At 39.6% G+C, this 21,731-nt stretch overlaps 1 protein-coding gene across 1 annotated transcript in view; it reads right to left on the bottom strand.

The window, feature by feature from the left end:
* Nucleotides 1-13,923: 13,923 nt before the first annotated feature.
* LOC136866866 (sodium-coupled monocarboxylate transporter 1) overlaps nucleotides 13,924-21,731 on the bottom strand; it is a 39,993-nt gene continuing 32,185 nt past the window's right edge. Inside the window, exons 7-8 of the mRNA XM_068227095.1 lie at nucleotides 21,333-21,540; nucleotides 13,924-14,233 (exon numbers count right to left, since the gene is read on the bottom strand). Coding sequence (XP_068083196.1) covers nucleotides 14,147-14,233; nucleotides 21,333-21,540 — 295 coding nt within the window. The 3' untranslated portion in view covers nucleotides 13,924-14,146. The remainder of the gene's footprint in view (nucleotides 14,234-21,332; nucleotides 21,541-21,731) is intronic.

Genomic DNA, 21,731 nt, shown 5'->3' with positions numbered 1-21,731 from the left:
CACAAGGAAAATAAAATTAAAGTAAGGTACTCATAATCGTGAAGAGATATACGTAACATCCTAACGAAATGCTGATTCATGCGCTGGCAATTACCATCACCAAAGAAAATTTACATTACACTATCTTACATTCTGAGTTTTAAGAAATAAAGAAACCAAAATTTAATTTAAACCCCAACAGGGATTTTCATGACAACTTTATCCAATTTCAGTAGGGTTATCGCTCATTTTGAGTGACGAAAACGGAGGCATGGCTGCCAGCGTCCGTCTACAATGAGTTCTAAAGATAGACAGCCGCTTTCCAATGTAGGCCGCCCGAAGCGGCCATGTCAGGCGATCTGGAGAACAGAGTCAGTACACAAGTTACACCGTTGGCGGATAAATGGCGTCAGAGTACGCCGTACCGTCTGATGCACACACATATTGCCAACACGGAAATGACAAACACTCCAAATATTTTGACGTATAAGATTAGCTGTGCCATAGACACTTGATTTACATATACGGTTTCTCGTATATAGTCAGGTACAAATTATTTATATTAATACATTCGTAACATCGCAAAGCCCTCGTGCCGGTTTTAAATTTCGGCAGTACCGTGAATCGAACCCGGGCCCTCGAGGACGACAACTAATAACGCTAGCCGTTACGCTACGGAGGCGGACTGTTATTCTGATGAAGTCGACGGCCAGCATATTTGGAGACTGTTCCCAATATAGTTTAGATGCAAAACTAAAGCAGTATATTTCCACATTGGAAATGTTGTTCACTATATTGATTACTAATGACTGGTCGTTTTTTTATTTACGTTTCTTCATTAAAATTCCAAGGAGAGGTAATAAAAATTCTGTAATTTACTAGAATTATTGTTATTTGACCTGAGTCTGCGGTAAATCTGGAAAACTGCTGAATGGTGAGGTTACATTCTTGGAGAACGAGTACAAGATGCAAATAAATAATTCCTAAACAAATGTAATGGAGTGCAGTGGAATGAATCTGGTGATACCGGAAATATTAAGTTAGGAAACGAATTCTTAAAGAAAGTAGATAAATATTGTTACTTGGGTAGTAGAACAACTAATGATGGCAGAGATAAGGAAGATATAAAATCCAGACAAGCACAAGCAGGGTGGCATTTTTTAAAAACAGAAATTTGCTCACTTAGAACTCTGATTTACAAACATGGTTTTGAAGACATTCGTCTTGAGCTTCACATTAGATGGAAGATATACAGGGTGTTAGGTGTATACGTGCAGATATTTTTGTAGCAATAGAGAACGATGTGACGAACCACTATATATCAAACTTTTAGTAATCCGCGGAAGTTATTTTCGAGAGCAAAGTGATATGATGTTTTTAGAATAGGTAGTATGCCTCGTCCTGCGAATGAATAGCTTTCCGTTGACAACAGGCAAGTCACGCGCCATCCGTACCAAACTGGTTCTACTGTAACAGCTGAACGCTACCTTTGTTATGCCACGAGATGTTACGTAATATACTTGCCAAACTGGTTTTATGTTTACGAGCAACTGAACTACGATAACAGCTGAAGGCGTTCACCATGTTACGTTACATTCTCGCCAGACTGGTTTTGTTGTTAGTATTTGTTTTCCGTCAGACAGCTGTATCGAATTGTCAGCGTTAATACTGGTTCATTTGCTGTTACGTCACTTAGGGGATTGGGATATCTGTGGTCGTCAGCCCCGTGGTCTAGTGAGTATGGATATGACCTGAAAACCTATGTCTTTACGCCAACGAAAGCAAGCATGGGATTGAATTGAATTAGGCAAGCACAGCCAACGTTTTACTTCAAACGAATAATGGACATGTTATACAAATAAATAAATTAAACGTACCTACATTTCGTGCCTCCTGTCGGGCTGTGTGGTTCAGAAGGTTGAAGTGCTGGCCTTTTGACTCCAACCTCGCAAGTTCGAACTTGGCCCGGTCCGGTAGTTTTTGAATGTGCTCAAATACGTCACACTCGTGCCGGTAGATTTAGTGGCACGTAAACAGAACCCCTGCGGGACTAAATTCCGGCACCTCATCGTCTCCGAAAACCGTAAACGTAACGCAAATATTATTATTATTATTATTATTATTATTATTATTATTATTATTATTATTATTATTATTATTATTATTGACTACTCGCCAATAATGTCTGCCTAGAAAATACTTCTCATCGTTTATAACTATGGATCTCGACAGTTGTATAATGTCCTAATTATGATGTTTTTCAAAATTGGCTTTAAGTCGCACCGACACAGATAGGTCTTATGACGACGATGGGACAGGAAAGGGGTAGAAGTGAGAAGGAAGCGTTCGTGACTTAAATGAGGTTCAGCTCCAGCATTTTCCTGATGTGAAAATGGGAAACCACGGAGAACCATCTTCAGGGCTGTCGACAGTGGAGTTCGAACCCAGTATCTTCCCAATGAAAGTTCACAATTTCGCGCCCCTAACCGCACGACCAACGTATTCCAAGCTCTAATGCCGGGCTGAATACCTCGGACGATAGGCCGCTGGTATTCTGATCCCATCTTGGCAGGTTCGATGGAGGCTCAATTCGGGGGTATTTGAAGGTGCTGAAATACGCCAGTTTCGTGTCTGTAGATTTACTTGCATTAAAATAAAGTCCTGCGGTACAACATTTCAGCACCTCGGCATCTCCAAAACCCGCCAAAGTAGTTATTGGGACGTAAAAAAATACATTATTATTTCGTGCTTGCAAACGAAAAGCATATGTGTAATGGTAAAATAAAGCAAAATAAAAGTGGCCAGTCTGACTTGCTCAGACGTTTAAAGCACTGGTTTCTTGTTTCCAACTTAGCAGGCTCGATCTTGGGTCCGTCCGGTGGCATTCGAAGGGGCTCGTCAGCCTCGTGTCGGTAGATTTACTGGCACGTAAAAATAACTCCTGCGGGACTAAATTACAGCGCCTCCAGAAACAGTATGAGTAGTTAGTGGGACGTAAAGCAAATAACATTACCGGTATTATTATTATTATTATTATTATTATTATTATTATTATTATTATTATTGCTACTACTCATATTGAACTTCTTCTTATTACTCTTTTTTCTCGTTTGATTATTATTATTATTATTATTATTATTATTATTATTATTCACCTGTTCATACTTTCGTCTTATTCCTCTTTTTACTCTCCTTTTAAGTCGTATACTTGTTATTCATATTTGATGTTTTGTTATTAATATTATTGTTATTTTTATATTATTAATTTAATTATTCAGTTTAGCTTCATGTGACACAATACTTTTTCCGTCTTTAATTCAACTTTTGTGTCGTGTGCCGGTATACTTCTATGTTTCTGTCCTGTGCTTCAAGACAGTGCTGCAAGATCTGTGTTCGTTTCCCCAGCCCGGGTGTGTTTCGTTTCTCATGTGACAGAGTTACATCTTACGTTCTGTTACATGTTTAAGTTTGGCCTTGTGATAGATCGCCTATAATCTGCTCTGTAGCCTTTAAAAGTGTAGCATGGTCAATGACCTCAGTGCTTGTTTTGTTCGCATATCTGGACTAAGAACTCGTCTCACTCGGCACAGCAAGTTCAAGGCCAACTACTTCTATCTGTTTGTTTGTTTATTTATTTACCCAGGTATGTATGTCAACATTGTACTATGTCAACATCGTACCACGAACATTTACTCAATAAACGGGGTGTTTGGGGGGTCTCTGTCCGGGGTGGTGTGTTCTGCGGGCCTACTCTGGGGTCCGTGTTGTTGCTGCGGTTATCTCTCTGTGCGTTCAGGTATTTACTAACATGTTCAATTCAATTTATTGTATGTACAAGACATACGTCCAACTTGAATTATTTCATCCTCACAACTCTACTTCCTTACTCCATGGCCCAAGAGCTACACGTATAGCAGACGGCCCACCCACCCCTCTACGAGTGTGGGAATGAAATAACTAATTTGATTGATTTTTTTCATATTTCAGTAGTGATGAATATAAAACAAGCATTTTTTGAATTTTTATACGTGTTAATGATGATGATGATTGCTGTTTTAAGGTCATCGGCCCTTAAAAACGCAAAGTGTCTTCTGTTTTAACTCGAGCTCGATAGCCACAGTCACTTAAATGCGGCCAGTATCCAGTATTCGGGAGATAGTAGGTTCGAACCCCACTGTCGGCAGCCCTTAAAATGGTTTTCCGTGGTTTCCCATTTTCACACCAGGCAAATGGTGGGGCTGTACCTTAATTAAGGCCACGACCGCTTCCTTCCCACTCCTAGCCCTTTCCTGTCCCATCGTCGCCATAAGACGTATCTGTGTCGGTGCGACGTAAAGCAAGTAGCAAAAAAAAAAAAAAAAGAAAACAACATGCAGTGTAGGATTGAGCAACTGCCGAAATGCGTTCAAGGTCAATGTCTAGCGTTTTAACAAGCACGTCTTCCGCACTCGCGCACTGAAACTCTCGATTATAATTTTTGTTACCGGTACATAAGTTTCCCTGCTCGGATTTATGAGAATATCGACCTATCGAGACTCAAAATACTATAACGATACTGTACTGTACTCCCAAGCCATTACGTTGCACAAATGGCGTAACATCTGACATACCAAAGAAAAACTCGTAGCAATTGTTCAAAGTGATCACCCTGGGCTTCCCTGCAGGCTTCACTTCTCCGAATCCATTTGCGACGCATTCGAGCCAAGACACCAGGGTTGTGTCCGACTCTTTGGCTGAACGGTCAGCGTACTGGCCTTCCGATCAGAGGGTCCCGGGTTCGATTCCCGGCCGGGTCGGGGATTTTAACCTTAACTGGTTAATTCCAATGGCACGGGGGCTGAGTGTATGTGTTGTCTTCATCATTTCATCCTCATCACGACGCGCAGGTCGCCTACGAGAGTCAAAGAGAAAGACCTGCACCTGGCGAGCCGAACTCGTCCTCGGATATCGCGGCACTAAAAGTCATACGACATTTCATTTCATTTCATTTCACCAGGGTTGTTCAGAATATTCTCTGCTGCTTAAACAATACGTTCACGGAAGTCGTCCGAAGTGGGTACTTCAGTTCGATATAGTTTGTGTTTCATGTTCCCCCAGACATTAAAGTCAATTGGAATAAGGTCTGGAGACCTGGCTGGCCAATTGATAGTTCCACATCGTCCTGTCCACAGTTGAGGAAATGTCTGCACCATCGTGTAAAATCCACGTGGTTCTGCGTAGTCGAAGCGACACGTCCTCTGAAAGCTCAAGTAACGTACTGTATCTACAGGAGCAAGGTAACATTAATAAAACGATGATTAGTCCACGTAACCGACTTCCTACTACACCCATCCAGGTATTAATTCATAACCGGTGCTGGAAATTGCCTTCTTCTACTGAATGGGGATGTTCCACAGCCCATGAGTGGGATATAGTGGGTTCGACCTCCTCTGTCGGCAGCCCTAAAGACGGTTTTCCGTGGTTTGCCATGTTCACACCAGGCAAATGCTGGTGCTGTTCCTTAATTAAGGCCACGGTTGCTTCTTCACCATCCTAGCCCTTTCCTGTCCCGTCGTCGCCGTAAGATCTATCTGTGTCGTGGCGACGTACATCAACTCGTAAGAAAATGGTAATCAGCTGTCAAAGACACTGCACCCGTTGAATATGGTCAGGATGCACTAGTTCTTCATGCAGTGTCCTACGTATGGTCCTAGTTGGTACACCAACGGCACGTGTTATAATACGCGTACGGCGCCCGGGATCATCGTTTACTATTGTTAGGATGCCCGGCTCTATGGTAAAATGGTTAGCGTGCTGGCCATTGGTTACAGGGGTCCCGGGTTCGATTCCCGGCAGGGTCGGTATTTGAACCATCATGGTTATTTTCCCTGGCATGGGGCTGGGTGTATGTGTTGTCTTCATCCTCATTTGATTATCATCAAGGTGCGCAGGTCACCTACGGGAGTCAAACCAAAAGACATGCACCTAGCGAGCCGAACCCGTCTTGGGATATGCCGGCACTAATATCCATACGCCATTTCATTTCCATTGTCAGGATGTCTTCTTCCGCGTCTAGAATTACACGTGGCCGTTTAGGCCATCGCTTCTGAAAGCTGCAGTACAGCAAGTATCGTTGCTGGATTTGGCACCCGTCTGTTGGGAAGCCTTTTCCGATAGATTCATGGAGGGCGACCCGTGTTCTGTTCTGCCACACGATACACCAGCAGCATATCATGGTATTCGTGGTATTCATACACTGGCATTATTCAAATACAACGACGTTGCGCAACACATCTGCGCAGCGGTTCATCATATATTCGCGGGCGTTTGACTGTCGCGACCGATCGGACCTTGAAAAAAAATAGCCCTCGTACTACTACGAAGTAACTCGCGTACTAGTACGGACGATAATTCGCCTCTCTGACAGCTGTTATTCAGGTCAAGGTCAGACAGACAGCTCATACCTCTAGTCCGGTGGTTTCATGTAGGGGCGGGAACCCGTCCCACCACACCCAAGTCGCTAGGAACAGCACACGACCAAACCGGCAAGTGACAGGTCTAGTAAATTTGTCAAACTGCTTACGTGAAATATTCTCCCACAGTGTGATTTCAATACCATGGATTCTTAAGAGACCAACTCGCCGTATGCAGAAACACCCCGTGTTGACGTGTACGTAAATAAAGTCTCTTACGTAAACGAAAGAATGCGTGGGATAGGATTTCCAAGTGAGTAGTATCAGAATTGAATTGTCAAAGCACATCGAACGTTTTGCTTCATATCAATAAGGGACATGTTATAAAAATAAATTAATTAAACGTACCTCCTCTTCGTGCTTCCAAATGAAAAGAACTTGTTTAATGGTAAATTAAAGCATTCTGCTTTTGCAGTGCCTATTAAACGTATCAAAATAAACGTTGCCAGGCTGAGTGGCTCAGACGGTTCAAGCTCTGGTTTCATGAACTTAGCAGGCTCAATCCTGGCTCAGTCCGCTGGTATTTGAAGGTGCTCAAATACGTCCGCTTCTGATCGGTAGAATTACAGGCACGTTAAAGAATACCCGTGGGCAAAATTCCGAAACCGCGCGTCTCCATTGGCACGTAAACATTTATTATTATTATTATTATTATTATTATTATTATTATTATTATTATTATTATTATTATTATTATTATTATTATTACTGAGCGAGTTGGCCGTGTGATTAGGAGCGCGCGGCTGTCAGCTTGCATTCGTCGTAAAGCCACCTACCAATATTATAATAAAAACTGTGTTAGTCCATTATTACTATTACTAAAATAAAATTTAAACGCCCCACTCAAACTCCGTAGCTGGTAATCTGTCAGAAAACACTACAGAAAACACTGAATTTTTAACAAGTCCGAATTATTATTAATCTTATAATTGCGGACATGTCTCCGGAATTACCGAAACATGTACTTACAAATTGTTTTACGTCGCACCGACACAAGTAGGTCTTACGGCGACGATGGGAGAGAAAAGGGATACAAGTGGGAAGGAAGCGTTCGAGGCCTTAATAAAGGTTCAGTCCCAGTATTTCCCTGATGTGAAAATGGGAAATTACGGAAAACCATCTTCCCGGCTGCCGACAGCGGAGTTCGAATCCACTATCACCAAAATGCAAACTCACAGCTGCGCGCCTCTAACCACACGACCAACTTATTCTAACCTCTAATGCCGGACTGAGTAGCTCGGACGATAGAGCGCTGGTCTTCTGATCCCACCTTGGCAGGTTCGATGGCGGCTCAGTTCGGTGGTATTTGAAGGTGCTCAAATAAGCCAGTCTCGTGTCTGTAGATTTACTTGCACCAAAAAACACTGCGGTAAAAAATTCTGGCATTTCAGCGTCTCCGAAAACCGTGAAAATTAGTTAGTGGAACGTAAAGACATTATTATTATTATTATTATTATTATTATTATTATTATTATTAGTAGTAGTAGTAGTAGTAGTAGTAGTAGCAATATTATTATGATTACGGAAGTTCTAATTAAGCGGGTCCATTACAGTCATCACTTTAACTATCGGCACTTACTGTCCAGTAATAAGCCTTCTGTCCGCCTGTGTGGTATAGTGGTTAGTGTGATTAGCTGCCACCCCCGAAGGCCCGGGTTCGATTTCGAGCTCTGACACGAAATTTGAAAAGTGGTACGAAAGTTGGAACGGGGCCCATTATGCCTCGGGAGGTCAAACGAGTAGAGGTGGTTTGATTCGCACCTCAGCCATCCTGAAAGTGGTTTCCCGTAGTTTTCCACTTCTCCAGGCAAATGCCGCGATAGTACCTAGCTTATGGCCACGGCCGCTTCCTTCCCTCTTCCTTTTCTATCCCTTCCCATCCCCCGCAAGGCCCCTGCTCATCCTAGCAGGTGGGGCCGCTTGGGCGAGGTACTGGTCATTCTCCCCAGTTGTATCCCCGACCCAATGTCTCACGCTCCAGGACACTGCCCTTGAGGCGGTAGAGGTGGGATCCCTTGCTGAGTCCCAGCGAAAACCAACCCTGGAGGGTAAACATATTAGGAAAAGGCAGAATAAGCCTTCTATTACAAATGCCCGGCGGCAATTCCACAGTAGCTCTTTTTCCTTCGAGCAATGTTCACGATGGATGAAACTACGGTTTTTGAAATTTGTCTCATTAATAACAATTTCACTGAATACTTAGTCTTTTCTTTCAGTACCCACCGTCCTTTCATTGACCTGAAAAGTTTGTGAATAAGCATAGACAACTCGCATTGTCTATTGTCAGAAGTTCATCGTAGAGTGTCGCAATAACAGCACAGAAATTTTGCGCCCATTTTTCATTACTTTTTTACTATTTCCTTTAATTTTGTCAGCTTGGATCACTGAGTAATGCCAATGACGTCTTATAAATCACACACAACTACACAACACTTGATTCGCATGCATGTGGCGGTACGGATCTTCGACGTCACTGTAAGAATTCTGTGTACTTTTCACACAGACTACCCTAGACCGGTTTTCGAATACAGCAAGTGGCCAGGCACGTGAGTCAACCTCTCCTACTTGCCAAGCCTTTAGGGGAAGTGCACAACAACATGTGTTGGCCTGCGATAAGAAACAGGTTCAACAAGCCCTATACTCTGCTACTGTACTTCCACTACGCGTGGACAGAAAGACGTAACCGGCGTATCCTACTACGGCCGTTCAAAACACATTAGCTCCTGAAATATTTGGCTCAGTTATGGGCAAACTAATAGGACAAGGTAAAAAGTACATAGCATATATTGTGAGATCTATTTTTCTTTGCCGACTAGCTTAATATCTGCACGTATACCCCTAACACTCTGTATATGGGCGATAAGGTGCTAAGAGGAAAGGAAAATTGAAGGTTTTTGTTACAAGTTGCTTTACGTCACACCGACACAGATAGGTCTTATAGCGAAGATGGATAGGAAAGGGCTAAGACTGGGAAGGAAGCAGCCGTGGACTTAATTTACAGCCACAGCATTTGCCTGGTGGGAAAATGTGAAACCACGGAAATCAATCTTCAGTGCTGCTGATAGTGGGGGTCGAACCCACTCTCTTCCGAATACTGGATACTGGCCGCACATATGCGACTGCAGCTATTCAGCTCGGCAATTGAAGCTTTTGAAATGTGGTGTTACAGAGGAGTGCTAAAGGTGAGATGGGTAGATTGCATGACAAATGAAGAGACAATGAATCGAACTGGTGAAAGGAGAACGATTTGTCGGAACTGGACTAGAAGAAGGAATAGTATGATAGGGAACATATCAAGACACCCAAATCTTGTTCAGTTAGTTTTTGAAGGAAGTGCAGGCAGTAAAAGTGGGAGGGATGGACCAAGGTACGAATATGACAAACATATGAAGTAGTTAAGTAGATATGGAAAGTCCAGCACAGGATAGGGTGACATAGATAGCTGCATCAAACCAGTCTCAAACAACAACACTTATTTCGCTTTGTATTTATTTGATTGAAGTCAAAATAAATACAACTGGGCTCCAAATTTGCCCTTGACAAATTTTGCAACTCTAGGTAATTTTTTCTTAAAGTCAGGTCATTCAATTTTCAGACTATAGAGAAAAAAACTGGCGGAATTTATCTCAAATAGAATATATCTCAATTGCTGAACTTTCTTTAAAATTGTTAAAAAATTGGCTTTTCTAAACTTTTGTCTGTGAAATACTACTAGCTGTAGTACCCGTACTGCTTTTGTTCAATTTGAATGTTTAATTGTAAAATTTGTATTACCTGTTAATTATGTGTGAAGCGCTTTTTGTTGAATTTTTTTATTGTGACGATGTTTATACATAACAATAATTCTAAAACTACAACATAACTTGTAATGTACTACATATTCCATTCCTTTACTATAAAACTGAAAACGAAAATTATCAATGAATTGTGGTTCTGAGATGATATACCTGTGTTTTATTTTACACATTTCTGCTTGGTAATATTACATATTTTTTAACATATTGTGTGAAGAATGTAACCATTTTTACATACGTAGCTACTTTTCGTTCTTAAATGCAGCTCCTTTAATTTTCAGATTATAGAAAAGTAATTGGCGAATTTTATCTCAAATAGGATACATCTCAATTGCTAAACTTTCTTTAAAATTGTCTAAAAATTGAGATTTTTTACCTTTTGTCTGTGGAATACACTAAGTTCGAGTGGCTCAATTGCATACAGTAGCACTAATCCTTTCTTAGAATCTGTGATGGCAAGGTGCCTTTAATTGTTCAGAGTTTCTAGCAAACTCCATGCAGCCTTGAAACGAAATGTGTTTCAAGTTGTCTATCCGTTCATTAGTGACGAAGAAAGAGAGCCTGCGGAAGATATTTCACCCAGCTAGTCTTATGTTATAAAATTTGCACCGGTGACTTCCTACGATGTTGAACTGTCCTTCTCAGCCTGCAAGAGAATTTCTCGTATCGGCGCCAAAACATCATAATGGAAAATATGGAAAACTACTTTGTGACAAACCTCGCTTCACAATAAACACACAAAAAAAACCTTACCGTAGCATTTATGTTACTTAATGACGTATTTAAAGTCAGAATCTATATAAAATTAATTTTGTACCACTTATTTGTTCCATCTTCGGGGCATGAGGGCAACAGGAAATTAGTTACAAAAATACATTGTGTAATTTACTCCGCGATTTACGGTGCATAACATTATGTTTAAATTTTGAATGTATTTTGATATATCTTTCAATTTGATTATTAAATACTGTCAAAATTATAAAACAGTAGACGATATAAATTATATAAAACAACGACGATGATTTCGTCAAAAGAGATGAGCGGGAAATAATTTTAATTTAATTTGCAGACTGTAGAAAACAGTAGACTATATAAATTGTATAAAACAACGACAATGTCTTCGTCATAAAAGATTGGGGGGGTGTATTTAATTTTAGTTTAATTTTCAGACTATAGAAAAAAGTATACCATATAAATTATATAAAGAGTTAGGGAATTTTTTTAATTTAATTATCAGAATATAGAAAAATAATTATTTCATTATTATTATTATTATTATTTCATTTTATTCGATTATATTTCCCGTTCGATTGTTTTTCGATTATTCATTCGAATGAATGAGGCAATTGAATAGTGAATATTTTTCCATATATTTTTTTTGGATTATTAATTCGAAGCTTCATTCGAATGAATGAGGGAATTGAACAGTGAATACTTTCGAAATAATTGAATGAAAAGTGCTGTTATTAAGACAATTATTAGACTCATTTAATTTGAATATTTGGATTTTTGATAAGGGTATATCTATACCCTTATTTCAATCGATTATCCATCCGCACACTTGCACCGAAAAATTGATTCATGACACATCCGAATATTCTTTGCAATACAACTCAATGATATTTGAAACTTATCGGATTGTTTTATTCGATTATTTATGTACCGGGCGGTACACCTCCACGACGCAAGTTCAAATCTTGCGCCAATGGAAACTTCTCTACTGGACAAACGCGGAACTTTGACAACTGAACTAACTCGGCTGTTTATCAGAAGATGTCACTCTGTGTTTTTGATTTGCTTTTGCTTTTCAGTGATCAAGAAGTGTGGACATTCCCTAACAGATGGCTCTACTAAAAACTATGGTAATACACTCCGGTGAAATGGAATGAACTCTCTTGAAGAAATTTTGTATTCATAAGTTTTGTCTTTACTAAATTTTGTTCTGTCATTGGTGGGTTGGCAATATTAAGTTTTCTTTCCGAATGTTTTGAATTTAACCAATCCTAAATTTCTGTAATTAATTTCCCACCGATAAGGTGTTTCTTCATTGCCTTGTGTACAAGTTTTTGCTCTCAACCAATACAAATTGAGTGGGTGTGTCTACTCATTCCTGAAAGGTCTCGAATTTTCAACTACGGTATAAAAACTGCTGATTTTCTTGTCCTCGGGCCACTCGTATAACATCTTACTCAGTGTGTGAATATGTAGCAGGGGGCGGGAAGCGCCTCGTTCTTCAGACAGCAGTTCTTCAACAAGGTAATGGCCTTTTAACATCTTTATTTCTTGCTAGCTCAGCAGTCTAACCCTCGGGGTGGGTTCGAAACCTTTAATATATAACCCATCTCTTTAAAATGTAAATTCCTTTTCAGTCTATGTATAAATAGACGTGCGTCTGTATATTTCACGTTGCAGACAAAATTACCTACCCCAGACACCTGGTGTTTGTGTGTGGTAGCAACCTCGAGTTTTTCATCGTGCACTATAGTTGTTGCATCTATGTAACTGTAGTGGTGTAGTAGATGTGGGGGTTATATGTGGGCAACTAAATATAAAAATAGATGCGTGTGTTCGTATATTTCACCTTGCAGCTACGACTATCCACTGCAGACCACTGGTGTTTGTGTGCGGCAGTAAACTCTAGTCTCACACGCACTAAGGTGATTAAGTGTCGGTGGCTGTAGTGGTGTTAGAGATGCGGGGCTTGAACTTGTTTAACTTTACCAGTGAATGTATTAAAATGAGTGAGAATGTTCTGGATGGATCGGAGTAAGAATGTACTCTATAAGGGTCTGATGTGTACTCCTTGGTTTTATATATCTTCTTTCATTCATCTCGCAGGAATAAAATATTCTCAGAACCATAACATGTTTCTGCTTCAGTACATCTGTATTTTATGTAACCCTTGAATATAAAGCAGATACTTAACAATATCATTGAGGCAGTAATCCTAAACGACATGGAAAGAGGAGGATAGGTTTTCACACGTAGAATTTCACTGATATCAAATAATTTGTCATTTTATTTCAAATGATTACAATTTCCAGTGAGATTAGCTTATAGTATGACTATCAATAAGGCTCAAGTTCAAAAGTTCCACAATTGTGGAGTTAATTTGAAGAATTCCTGTTTTACACATGGTCAGCTGAACGTTGCTTTCTCCCATGTGTTTGTGCATGCGCCAGGTAACAAGATACCAAATGCACCGTATAAAAATGTATTACTTAGAAAATAAGATACTTATGTACCCCGAAAAAGGAATGAAATCAAAAGAATAAACAGGAAAAAATGGTATTTTATTCGACTTCCTGCATTTCATAAAGGAAACAAAAAGAACCAAGCGAATCGGGTTGTCTTCAGCTAGTAATAATAGTAGTAATAATAATAATAATAATAATAATAATAATAATAATAATAATAATAATAATAATAATAATAATAATAATAATAATAATAAACGTATCTGATGCATGCATACATAATTTAATTTTGTATATTTTGGAAAGACTGAAGAGACGAACAGGAGCTAGATTTTTAAATTTTCTGTAATGGTTATTCACAACCAAGTCTACATCTAGAGCTGTATTCTAAATCACACTTCATCTAAATTGGATCATAGAGGTGTTTTATATTCCAGTCAAAGTGATTTGAGAACTAAAATCGATTAGTAGTAAAACACGGCATCCATTTTTATCTCGCCCTTTTCGTCTCTTTCCCTTCCCATCCCTTTCACACACACACAAACACACGCACGAATGACAAATGATACACTTTGATAAAAAGAACATGTAGGTAACGAAGGATTCGTAAAATTCCTTCTGAACGTAAGCTGCATGTGTTTGAACATATTTTGATTACAATACGTTTTTATGACATTGTTTCTAGGGTTTAAATTGGTCTTTATTTTATCTCTAATAAATAATACTATAGAGATTTTTCTTCGTTTAGCAATACTTGATTAGCACTTCCGTCGATTCCCATATCCTTGGGGATGATCTGTAAGTCCACAGGCTGAAATAAAGGCAAAGTATATCAGTTTGATATAATGTTGTGATAACAGTAAAGTGTTTAAATATCCATTGAAATTAATTCAAAGTAATAGAAAACCAGATTCAAATACAGATATACCCTTTTTCAGCTCTTATAATGCACATATGCTGCGGTGGGTTATCAGAGTTTTTAAAAATGAAATTAGTGCATGCACTAATATCGTCTAAATTTATTTGATTAATTTCCCCAGTTATTTAGAAGTTCACTCCCGTTCCAGATTTCCTCTCAACACAGCTCTTATTGCGCGCTTAATCGAACGCACATCACTCTGCTCTCCAGGAGTCCTATCACAGCGCGGCATAGCTCAGAGAGCAGTTCACTCTAGAGGACACCGTATTTCCCATAATCAAGGCCGTCTTTCTCGTGTTGAAGCTCTTACAAGAAACTCGTGACTCACTCGCGGCATCTTGTGAATCACTCGCAACCGTCTCGTAACACATTCACGGTAACCTCGCAACTCATTTTTGGCTGACTCAAGACTGACCACCTTTGCGCAGCTGAACTCTTCACATAGGCTCACGGAAGTTTCTCGTAGCTACCTTTTCCGAATAATTCTTGGCATATTCTTCACTGTCAACCAGCTTCTAGCTGCTTCTAAAATGCTTTCTTACTGGAAGGCCCAATAATTCACCGGTGGTATTGGTTTGTTTGAAGCTGGCTCAACGTACATCGTCTTCACTGCGCCGTCATTGCAGACTTGACCCCTTCCACTCTCGACATTCTTTGCCACACTACACTACATTACCACTAATGAATGGACACCGCCCGAAAGGAAAGTAGACTGATCCTCAGCGACACTCAAGCAAATCATGATTATGTATAAGGCCATGAGTTTTTGAAAGATAAGTTTTCTAACTACCACAGTCGAAATGGATATTCGAAGAGAGCTCAGTGAGTCTGAAAGAGGAATGATTATCGGTGTCCACCAATTTGGTCATTCAATGCGTGAGATCTTTGGCAAGTTTCAGACTCCCCATTCAAGAGTGTGTTTTATAGCAGTAGGAGAATGGAAACGCAAAAGATTTATAAAATTCCCACCTCGATCAAAGCATACAAAACAATGTAGTGATGTCTTGGTAATTAGGTGAAGTCAAACAGGCAAGCTTCGGTAGAAACTGTGGCATTCAGCAAGAGATGCCAATAATCACAACATTCGTCGGCAGATTTTGCACTTGGATTTCATGGGCGAGCTGCGGTGCATAAATCATGAGCCTGTTTCCAGTCATTCGATCGGGTCAGGAATGGGATGGAGCCCCATCTAGCGGTGAGAATAGAAACTCTGCCAGCTGCCGAAGCATTTTGAACTCCACTGGAATTCATGATTGACAGATGAGAATAGTTTAGAGTGTTTCTGGAATGAAAGATAACTGGAAAAACTGGAGTACGCGGAGGAAAACCTGACCCGTTTCCCCTTTGTCAAGAACAAATATTACATGGAGTGATCGGTATTTGAAAGACGGAATCCAGCATTGAGAGGCAGGCGTCTGAGCCACGGAGGCATCTCCTATTGTTTATACATGAATCATTTCTTGAAAGCAAATAGAAGCAAAGGAGATATTCAGTCTCGTGTAATTATCCACTTGTTAAAGTTCCTGAACTAAACTTCTTTCTCAATTTTTCTTGCAGAATTTAATCTACAGTGATTTGCTTGAAAGAATGAATTGCTGTGGGTCAGCACAGCTAGCATACTGACTTTGCTGGCAATATTTAATTCAACTTCATTTTCGAATTTTATATCCAAACATGGCCACGGAAAATTTTAATTCAAAAGATTTCCTTAATACCATATATATATATAAAATAAGAGTTTTTTCGGTACATTGCTCAGAATTTGAAAAGAGTGGTATTTCTGTATCGGTCATGTCCATAGTAACAAGGAAATGCATTTTTTACTTTTCCGTAATGTCTGTCTGTCTGTCTGTCTGTCTGTCTGTCTGTCTGTCTGTCTGTCTGTCTGTCTGTCTGTCTGTCTGTCTGTCTGTCTGTCTGTCTGTCTGTCTGTCTGTCTGTCTGTCTGTCTGTCTGTGCACGCAACACTAGAAAACGGTTAAGGATAATGAAAATTGGTAGGCAAAGTCGGCGAATAAGTCGCTACAATCTAGACCATATATAATTTTATTCACACTGATAGAAATGGTAGTTCAGGGGAAGGCCGAAAAGTTAATTTTTAATTATTTATGTTATTAGTGGTCCTATATTAATAAAAACTGGTGTGCAAAATTGGGTAATGAGTCGTTACAATATAGGCTATAATTAATTTTATTCACGCTGAGTGAAATGGTAGTTTAGTGGAAGGCCTAAAATTCAATTATCACATATTTATACTATTAGTGGTCGTATCGATAAATACTAAATAACCAAAGTTATATAGAATTAAATTTCCGACCATTTATGTCTTATACATGTTTACAGTACCGGCTGTGGTAACAGATATTCATGAATTTGTATTTTTGTTGCTAAGTCCATATCAACGCCAAGTCACGAGAAAATGGGTTAACAGAATTTAATGAAAGTCGGTATATAGAATCGGGGAATAAGAAACCACAGTCTAAGCTATAAACAATTTTATTCACCCTGGATGAAACTGTAGTTTAGGGGAAGGCGCCTAAAAAGTAATTTTTAAATACGTATGTTATTGGTCCTATCGAAAAGTACTACATAACAAAAGTTATAGAGAATACAGTTTCACCGAGCTCGATAGCTCCAGTCGCTTAAGTGCGGCCAGTATCCAGTTTTCGAGAGATAGTGGGTTCGAACCCCACTGTCGGCAGCCCTGAAGATGGTTTTCCGTGGTTTCGCATTTTCACACCTTTATTAAGGCCACGGCCGCTTCCTTCCCACTCCTAGCCCTTTCCTGTCCCATCGTCGCCATAAGACCTATCTGTGTCGGTGCGACGTAAAGCAACTAGCAAGAAAGAAAAGAATACAATTTCCGATCATTTATGTTTTATTCAGTTTTAACGTACCGACAATGATAAGAGTGGTATTTCATTGTCGGAAGAAGACTAAATATGAAGGCTTACAATATTAAAAGGGCATAACATTGATCAACAGTAATATTACATTGACCATTGTTTGTTGTGATGTTCTTTGTCTCTTATGCTGCCTCTCAACTCCGATGATGGGATTACTGCTGCGTACCGAGTATAACAGCCTGACTGAATATTGGCGGGAAATAGCGGGGGAGCTAGAAAACCTTCTTCTTTAGCATGCCATTCCTTTGGTTCATACATTTTCTGATACAGCTGGTACGTAACACACTGGTTCATCATAGTATTCCAGCTGTTCGATCCCTACTCTGACGCGCTTAAGGCAGAGGCTCACTTAGTAGAGTAGTAGTAGTACTAGTACTAGTATGCACTCGTCTTGAAAAACAATTAGGGCTATTCCAAATTATAGCACCACAATTCACGAAATAACTCATAACTCAACCCTGAAAAGAGCCGCTTCTTGCTCTTCATTTTTATTAAATTCTTCATTCATTTCATTCCTAATTAGCAGTGAAGAGGATGTTTCTCTTCTGGCTTGTAGGAAAAATTTGCCTCCAAGTCAGATAGACTCTTCCGCCGCCAGTGCAGTGAATTGATACTTTCCGACTCATCGGGTACTCCTAGGAAACAGATTAGTAAAAGGGCATAGTTTTTGGCCTGGGAATCGCCACTATACGACCCCCTCCCCCGCGCCGAAGAGGGACGAAGAATGTTCACGGATCACGGCAGTCTGCGGCTTGGTCATTCCAGCTCTGGAACTTTGGACTGTTAGATCGGCAGCTTAGTCCTGGTCGTTAAAAGTGAGAAAATGTCTGGTTTATCATTTCATCGAGTATTTCATATGAAAGCATTGCTTTTAATCGCGCCATTCCTACTGACGTTATTGTAATGTATGTTCATTTCAGTTGGGAAAACCACTAAGACAGTCTTTCTGAGGATTTAAAAAGGCAGGTGGAAAGTGAGTTTCTACCATTATAATGAAAGCTTCCCAACCTGATTGTGACTGATGGTAGGCAAGCGGGTCTACCATTACAGTGAGAATTCCCTAACTCAGTCTTCATATGAGAAAAGGTGTTTGGTTACTTCCCCATCGCGTTTCTATCGTAACGTTAAGAACTATGAAATTTAATACAATCTTGCTCACAACGTGCCCACTACCTAACCTACAATCCTGTATACAATGTGGAATTCCGTAGCGAAGCACGGGTACATCAGCTAGTATCATATAATACACTAGGAAATGTACCCGTGCTTCGCTACGCTATTCTACATTGTATTCGAATATCGAAGTAAACACTGTACATGCAATAAGTAAGATTGTTTTAAAATTGCATGTCTCTTAGCGTCATCCGAGAAATGGCATGGGGAGGTCCCCATACGCTGTTTCCAATGTAAACTGTTTGTTACTGATTTGTGATATAACGGCAGGCTCACTTGCCTACTGCCATTAACAGTTCAGTTGGGAAGTTAACATTATAATTGCAGGCCCCATTGCCTACTGCGCGGTTAAAATCGATTTGGGGAGTTTTAGTTACAATGGCAGCCCACCTTTCCTACTTCCAGACAGATAACAGTTGAGGAGTTTCTATTATAATGGCAGGCAATTACCCTACTATCAGTCGAAATTGAGTTGTGCAGTTATCATTATAATGTCAGGCCGCTTTTCCTACTGCCAGCCTGCTTACCGCCAGTCACACCAAGTTGGTGAGTTTCCATCAAAATAGCAGACCACTATGCCTAATACCAGTCACATTAAGATGAGGACATTTCTTTATAATTGCGGCCATACTTGCCTACTGCCAAACACAATCGGATAGGGGAGTTTTAAACAAAACTGCATATTCCTTTGCCTTTTGCAAGTCAAATCGAGAAGTGAACTATTCATTACAATGGTAGGCCTTCCTTACTGATGCCAGATACTCAGGAGTTTGAGAAGGACCCCATTCCTACTGCCAGGCAAAGTCTGTGTGGTGAGTACTGATTACAATAGCAGACACACACCTTCTCCATCGCTAGAAATCGACATCAGTGAATATACAGTATATAGATCGACATACGAAAGTATATGCGTGTTTACAATGCAGACCTTCATTTACAGATTAACTCCTGCTAAACGTACGTCATATCCACAAAGGATTGTACCATAAGACGCCGGATTTAGTGGCCTAAATGGCTGGTCCTATGATACCTCATCTATTCCTGGGTCAGACTGAGTTAGAAACGTTGAACAGGGTAAAGTTTTTGTAAGATTATCTCACATTGCATTACTTTTCGGATAATTATTTGACAGCTACATACATAGCATTTGGCTCATATATGACTACTGGGTGGGCCAATTTTCGTGAAGAGTTTGATGATTCTATATTTCCTATAAGTGATTGAAAGTATTAATTATGCTTTTGAAAAGTCCAAATTTATTTAACATCGATAAATAGAGAAAATTCAAACGTAAAAGGGGTACAGATAGACAAAATGTCATAAGACCAAGGTTGTAGATCATTCCAAATTGAACGGAGATTGTGCAATCCGTTATGTGATAGGCGCAGTGATTCTTAGTTAAACGGATAATAAGATGACTAATGGTGTTATTACTTAATCTGTTCGAGGGCGGTTATAACCTCCAACGATATTCCGCCAATATCCCGCAGATTGACGCCTCTCCTGCCTTCTACCCAAAGAACAACCACGAAATTAAAAGCATGATGAGGAAAATGGCCGCACATTACTTCCCTGCTGGCAAGCAGTCAGAGACGTTGCCTTGGCAACCTGTAGGTTCGTTGTTGGTCTGTCGGTCACTCAATGCAGAGCATGATACCCGCAGAAAATAGTAAATATCTCCTTCATGTGAAGAGTAAGGTAAATTATGAACATAACGGAAGTTGTTTATAATGAAAAGACGTTTCACGTACGGTCCACGGAGTTTACAGAAAATCAATAGTGTAAGAGAAAATGGAGGAACACCATTCTAGTTTTTCTATAAACCCCCGTCTATTCAAAAATTTTAAAATGGAATGTATACCGAAACCTTCCCCGGGATGAGTATACTCTAAATATGAAATTTGGTCGAGATCTATCCAGCCGCTTCGACGTGATGGTGGAACAGACAAACAGACAAACAGACAAACAGAAAAACAGACACGAAATGTAAAAACCACCGATTCGGTCTTGAGTTGACCTAAAACGGATAAATATCTGAAAAATTGGCCAAACAAAAGAAATTAAAAACAGCGTAACCCCTACAACTTTATTTATATCGATAATAAATTAAAAATTCCACCTTATCTGTTATTCTCGGTTAAATATAGATTTAAAATGACTTTTTAAAATTTAAACCTTATCATATATCCGAATATCAAGGTTTATTTTGTTTTGATTTGCCGATTGGAATTTTATCGACCGTGCCCAGACGGTTCCTGAATGGCTATTTTCCTGTTTTTGTGAAAGTTTCATACTAACTCCGCTTTCAAAGTAATTCAGTAATGAACTTAACCTTTCTATTCGATGAAAGAAATTAAGCATTTAAATTTGTTGTATCAAGGGGCGTCGTGAAGTGTAATATTTAAAAATATTTGTAATTGGATTTCAACAGATTAATACATTTTATTATTTGACTTATGCTTATCACAACGGCTATTTACGGATAGTTAATCCACTCTTTTACTATTTTACATGAGGCTTGCGCAAGGCCATCACACTTTATAATACTGTTATTTCAATAAAACACCGCTCTGTTGATGTGTTTCTTATTGAAAAAATCCGTGAAAGGTACAATGCGCATCCGTTAATGACACCCTGATAGTACGACGAGATGACAATCTCGTTGTTTAGTTTGTTAAATGAACAATATTAGCGGTTATTTTACCACCATCAGTATGATTAATAGGATAAGCAGGCGAACAACTAACAACATGGGCACAATGACAGCATTCTTTCTAAATATATTCATGCCTCATTCTAACTAATAATAGTTTACGTCGAGGAGGAAGGTCAAATACTTTATTAATACAAGTTTCCTGATATAATGAAAGCCTCTACAGCCTTTACATAAGGAATAGTCAATGATTTCGTACCTTGTATCCATTTGTTGCGATATCATCTGTGTTTAAGTTCCCTTTGGGGACGTACTTCCTGATGGCTGGACTCAGAAGCTTACGGTCTACTGTTCTGATGTCATTAGCCCCTGTGAAGAAGGTGACCACCAAGCCAACTACTACCGTTACAACACAGGACAGGGGAACGTTCCAACAATAAGAAAGTCGATACAAATAGAAGACATCGCTGAAAAAAGGAGAGAGTATTAGATTACAGCTTATTCTAAAGGAAATACATTACATGGATGTTTGGAAATAAGATGTTACCAATAATGAGCTTATTCAGTAGTAGTTACTACCTCACACGTCTGAATTCTAAGAAGGAGAGTCACTGACTGAGAATTTACAGTTTAAACAGACCTTACGTTGTATATTAAC

Source organism: Anabrus simplex, chromosome 3 (assembly GCF_040414725.1).
Source record: "Anabrus simplex isolate iqAnaSimp1 chromosome 3, ASM4041472v1, whole genome shotgun sequence".
Classification (NCBI taxonomy): domain Eukaryota; kingdom Metazoa; phylum Arthropoda; class Insecta; order Orthoptera; family Tettigoniidae; genus Anabrus; species Anabrus simplex.
The sequence above is the reverse complement of the archived record's forward strand: the minus strand, read 5'-3'. Positions and strand labels throughout refer to the sequence as shown.